The following is a 6000-nucleotide window of genomic DNA, read 5'->3' as shown; positions in this document are numbered from 1 at the left end:
ATTAGGGGGTCTGCAGGACACTCTGCATTTCGCCGCCGATACGGTCAACTACAATGCAAAGGAATGTGGATTGGCTTGCTCACCCCAAAAGTCGGAACTTCTTGGGGTTCGACGCCACCACCGCAAAGAAGATGACATCCAGGTGACCCTTGAGAAGCAGGTCATCAAACCCTGCACACCACTAAAAATTCAATGTCTTCTGATACAATCGGACGCGAAGAACAGACAAATCATACAGTGGCTGACAAAAACACCCGTACAAGTTCTACACATGATCAGAAGAGTCACCGATACAGACGCATGAAAGCGAAAGACACACTTCGTATCGTCCAGGCTTTCATCCTCTCAAGAATAACTTACTCAGTGCCGTATGCAGTTCTAAACAAGAGAGAAACCGACAAACTCAACACCGTCACCAGGAAAGCAACAAAATAAGCTCTGGGCCTTCCAATGAGCGTGTCCACCGACAGGCTATTTAGCATTAGGCTACACAAGACAGTCGATGAGCTAATTGAAGGTCACCTGTCCAACCAAAAAGCTCGCCTCGCACAAACCCAAAGGGGCTGGAAGGTGCAATTAAAATTGATGCCAGTGGGGGACGCTGTCTCAACAAAGTAAATGCCGGTGAAATGGCGGAAGCACATCACAATCCGTCCCCTACCGAAGAATAAGCATCCTATTCACCATAAGGGTAGGCGAAAAGCAAGAGTCAAAGCTCTGGACAAAAATATGGATCTCTGCCCACAGTGGTCTACGCAGATGCAGCCGCATACTCCAAAAGACAAGCCAAAGTAGCGGTGGTGACAACGAAGACAGACCTCGCCGTCGGGGCAACCCTGCCACGAGCCTCAACAAAAGAAGCAGAAGAACTAGCCGTAGCCTTAGCTCTCTCACAAACGAAGGCAAGGGTCATAATTACTGACTCACAAGAAGTATGCAGAAGTCTGACGTTGGGCTGGGTGGCTTCAATGATATACCGCATACTCTCAAGAAAGCCACCAGACAGGGTAGTCGAAGTGGTGTGGGTGCCGGCCCACTCCTTCATGGAGGGCAATGATCAAGCCTGCATCAAGGCCCGAGGTTTAGCCTACCAGGCCGCGGAGGACTCACATGAACCTATGCCACTCACGAAGTACCAGGAAATTATAGAGCACTACAGACTCCGTCGCAGAACACTTCCATTGCTCCACCCACAACTAACAAAGGCACAAGAAACTACGCTCAGACTTGTGTAAACAAACACATATCCCCACCGAACACTGATGCACCTTATATTTCTAAATCAACACGAAGCCCAATGCAAATTCTGTACGCAATCAGGAACACTTAGGCACATTATTCTTGAATGCACCCAGAACCCTGATTTGCCACCTCCACCCCCTCCCCATTCCTCCGAGCAGTGGGAGACGCTGCTGTCCAGCTCCCTCTTTTGCGATCAGCTCCTGCTGGTTGAGGGAGCGGTAGCATCACAGACGGCAAATGGCATCACGGACGGCAAAGGGGGGAGCCTTCTTACGAAGGCTCCCCCCTCCCACAAGGGTCTGCAAAATAAAGATTTTCTCTCCCTCTCTCACTGGAATGGCTCATGAATAGGCTGGAAGCGTGGCTCTGGCTGGAAAAAAGCAACAATATTACTCTGGAAGGTGCTTCAAATTTGTTTTGTTATTATGAAATTTGACCTCCAAAAACAATAATTTGTCAGCGATTATGTAGAAGCTTCATGCACGATGAAAAAGAATAAAATATTACCCTTTTTTGTTGATTTTGGCTCCGAGACAAAACAGAAGCCATATGGCAGGCTAAGCTAAGTAGGCGAGCAACGTCGCTGGCGGCAATGACGCCATCCACGGTGGCCTGCGACTGCAGCGACAGATTTCCCTCTAGTGTACATTAGTATGAAACTCTACAGTAGAGACCACACAGGACTAGCGCTAGACATCAACTGAAATTTTTACTACGCGCATAGGAAGATATACAGGAACGGCGCATGCGTGAACGTGGCCAAAGCACCGAGAAAAAATCACGACAAGCTGAAGTGGTGAATTTTGTTACGCACGTGGCAAGTTCGCATTCAGATAATCTATTTCTTTTTTTGGCAGACCAATAGATGCTGTGCTTACACAATTATCACCAGGTTTCATGATGCACCACGCTTCAAACAATGAACCACTGGCTTGTTCCTTGACACAGCGCAATATTTTTGAGAAGTCACTGATACTGCGCTGTTTCGGCTACCTGTGTTAGAGAACAAAGTAGAGCAAGAGATAATCTATTTCAAATAAAGAAAAAGAAAAGGACTTGGGCTGGCCACGTAGTGAGACGAACCTAAAACCGGTGGACAATTAGTGTAACAGACTGGATACCAAGAGATGGGTCTAGAAGAAGGGGAAGGCCAATCCTGCCAGTGAGGGATGGAATACGGAAGTTCGGGGGTAAACTGTGGGCTCGAGTAGCGCAGCACAGGGGCGGTTGGAGGTCAATGGGAGAGGCCTTTGTCCTGCAGTAGACTTGAGCAGGCTGATGATGATGATATTTGAAAAAGGATAGAGCCGACCCGAAGCGTCGTAATAGATGCTGTTGTTGTGCTTGTTGTTATTTCAGTGCAATATTCCATTCAGCTGCCAAGAACTCTACCGTTTATATATATATATATATATATATATATATATATATATATATATATATATATATATATATATATATATATATATATATATATATATATATATATATATATATATATATATATATATATATATATATATATACACATAAGTCGTTTTCGACCATGATGAAAAAAGAATGGGTTTAATAGCGTTTCGGCCGAGGGACCGGCCTTCGTCAGATTACAGTGACGGCATTTGTCGTACAGCTGATGTATGTTTCGAAACTGCAAATTATCAGCAAAAAAGTAAAAGCAGCTACAGAAGTTGAATGGGGAAAGGAAGAAAAAAAAGAGGCATACACGAGATACAGGCGCTTGCCTAAAGCACTACGTGGACGCTATGGTGCCCAGCATTATCAATAAAGGTTTTCTGCACGATATCCGTGCTTATACAAAAGCAAGGCTATATTTGCAAGGTTTACAGGCAATTGCTCGCGTTATCGCTGGTTAGGGTCCTTGCTCGTGTTTTTGGTATTTTAATAGCCAACCTTGTAAATATAGCCTTGCTTTTGTATAAGCACGGATGTGCAGGAAACCTTTATTAATAATGCTGGGCACCATAGCGTCCATGTAGTGCTTTAGACAAGCGCCGCTATCTCGTGTTCTCCTCTTTCCTTTTCTTCCCTTTCCCCATTCAACTGCTGTAGGTGCTTTTACTTTTTTTTGCTGATAATTTGTAGTTTCGAAACATACATCAGCTGTACTACAAATGCCGTCACTGTAATCTGACGAAGACCGGTCCCTCGGCCGAAGCTTTATTAAACCCATTCTTTTTTCACCGTGGTCGAAAACGACTTTTGTGAATTATTTTCCAACCGGTGTCCAGAAAATCTTTGTTTATATATATATATATATATATATATATATATATATATATATATATATATATATATGTATGTATATAGCGAATCGGAATAGGAAATGAGGGGCTCGTTGAAAATAACACAGAAATAAGGGTTGGCAGTCGAGAAAACCTCGGAAAGCAAAGGGGAGGATGTGGTAGATCATTGAAACAGATTAAGAATTTGGAAAGAAAGAAAGAAAGTGAAGAAAAAATGCCCGCCAGGTGGGATCCGAACCCACGACCTCCAGAATACCAGAATCGCACAAATACCACGACCTCCAGAATCGCACCAGACCGGTATTCTGGAGGTCGTGGGTTCGGATCCCACCTGGCGGGCATTTTTTCTTCACTTTCTTTCTTTCTTTCCAAATTCTTAATCTGTTTCAATGATCTACCACATCCTCCCCTTTGCTTTCCGAGGTTTTCTCGACTGCCAACCCTTATTTCTGTGTTATATATATATGTATATATATATATATACAGTGTGTTGCGACGATAACTGGAACACTTTAAAAATTTTTCCTGAGCGATCTGCCGCTCTGTTCACGCTCAAACTTCACACAAAGGTCGCATTTTGTGGTCTATTTTGTTTGACATCGGGAACAACAACGGTAGTTACCTGTTTATTCTGAAAATAAATAAAAACGATTTTCGCCTATGGGAAAATGGCGGCGATTTGGACGTGCGAGCCCGAAAACCGAGTTTTCTGATCGTCTGTTAGCTCATTTCTAGGTGCATTTTCTGATCGTCTGCTGCACCATTTGGCTCCGTACGTGAATCCCAAACATGCGTTTCACTCTGCAGGTGGTTCCGTCGTTCCAACATCAACTTGCGCTGGCTCGCACGTCCAAATCAGCGGCCATTTTCCCATAGGCGAAAATCGTTTTTATTTATTTTCAGAATAAACAGGTAAGCACTGTTGTTGTTCCCGGTGTCAAACAAAATAGACCACAAAATGCGACCTTTGTGTGAAGTTTGAGCGCGAACAGAGCGGCGGATCGCTCAGGAAAAATTTTTAAAGTGTTCCAGTTATCGTCGCAACACCCTGTATGTGTGTGTGTGTGTGTGTGTGTGTGTGTGTGTGTGTGTGTGTGTGTGTGCGTGTGGTATGAGGATGAGGAGAAGGAGAGAGAGGACGATTGAGTGTTATAGATGGTGGGCATGCAAGAGAGATACTCTTTCGACCCAAATCCTTTAATCAGGACGTTGGCACCGAACCACGGCTGCTGCCTAGTCCAAAGTTAGTACGATGTAACCTTTTCTCAAGCGATGGACGAACAACCGCGTGCATCTTGAGAAGCAAGCCGCGCACATTCGCACGACGATTCGTTACACACATGCACTCAAGGAGCGCACGACAGCCCACACTCACCGTTCGCGCGCACACATACGAACATGAAAGGAAGCGCTACGATTATTTTGCCTTATCCTTCTTATCGGCAGATAGCAGTTTCGAGGACTCCCCTTTGGTTGTTCCGACACACTTCTGCCGACTGGGGGTCCGGGTTTCCGCAAAGCACACTGCGGGAACGCGCGAGCGCTCCTGGTCAGCGCAGCTGAATGTCGATCGTGGCCGAGATTCTATGAATGGCAGCCATGGAGTCGTTATGTGGCTCCCCTTTCTGGGTGAGTAACCTTGAGTGTTAAGCTTCGTAACCTGTTTTCCATCTTCTCGCTGCCGCGTATTTGAATTGGTTGTGATTTATAATTCTTCCAGTTCTGATCCTAAGTCGCGTGCGCGAGTTGTAAATTCAGCTCCACATTCGTCGAAATGCCTCTGTCGTTATGAACACATCGTTTCTTCGCACAAAAATGCACGTGCTTTGAAACTTCCAGTTCTTATTTTCATGTTGCACCGCCCTGCGACGTGGAAGAAAAATTGGTTTGACTGGTAAATATTCCTCCAAGTGAATAAAATTCGGCTCTCGATAGCATGTGTAGAAAATGCAGCCTTACAGCAACGCTCTGATGTTTCACAAGAAAAGGGTGGCGGGTTAGAATCTCAGAGCTAAATGATTTTCTCCAAGAAGAACGTAAAATATAATAAAATAACAAAGGTATTGTTGGATTTTTGGTTTCACGGAGCATCTGAAAGTGTGATGAAATTAGGGACAGCCGTGCACTCAGTGGAATGATTGAACGTGTTGGTTAAACCAGCAGTAGAATATTAAAAGTTACCGTTAGTTCACACGAAGCTGTTGTAAATACAGTGCTTTAGTTTCGTAATGTTTAAAAGAAACAGAATTTTATCAAGGATGTGATGCTCCCCTAATTACCCCTATAAACATGCTGGTCAGATGTCCTACGGCACCCATTGAGATTTTACATTTCGCCACAGTGCAGATCATTAGCTCCTGGAAGGAACCAGGATATTAAAAAGAATGATTACAGCAGTTTTCTGCTGATGGGTTCGACTCAAGAAGACTATGAATTCCCTTTCCTGTGTGACCGAATGGAAAAGAACACATCACCTAATCCTAATTGTTAGTGG

At 44.4% G+C, this 6000-nt stretch overlaps 1 protein-coding gene across 2 annotated transcripts in view; it reads left to right on the top strand.

The window, feature by feature from the left end:
* The first annotated feature begins 4998 nt into the window (after positions 1–4998).
* The window catches only part of LOC144142433 (multidrug resistance-associated protein 1-like), a 131223-nt gene continuing 130221 nt past the window's right edge, over positions 4999–6000 (top strand). For both annotated transcript variants that reach the window (XM_077673939.1, XM_077673938.1), the window contains exon 1: positions 4999–5135. In XM_077673939.1, the coding sequence (XP_077530065.1) occupies positions 5097–5135 (39 nt within the window). In that variant the 5' untranslated portion in view covers positions 4999–5096. The remainder of the gene's footprint in view (positions 5136–6000) is intronic.

Source organism: Haemaphysalis longicornis, unplaced genomic scaffold, assembly GCF_048455015.1.
Source record: "Haemaphysalis longicornis isolate Haplotype H1 unplaced genomic scaffold, Haemaphysalis longicornis Haplotype H1 scaffold_6, whole genome shotgun sequence".
Taxonomy (NCBI): Eukaryota; Metazoa; Arthropoda; class Arachnida; order Ixodida; family Ixodidae; genus Haemaphysalis; species Haemaphysalis longicornis.
The sequence above is the reverse complement of the archived record's forward strand: the minus strand, read 5'-3'. Positions and strand labels throughout refer to the sequence as shown.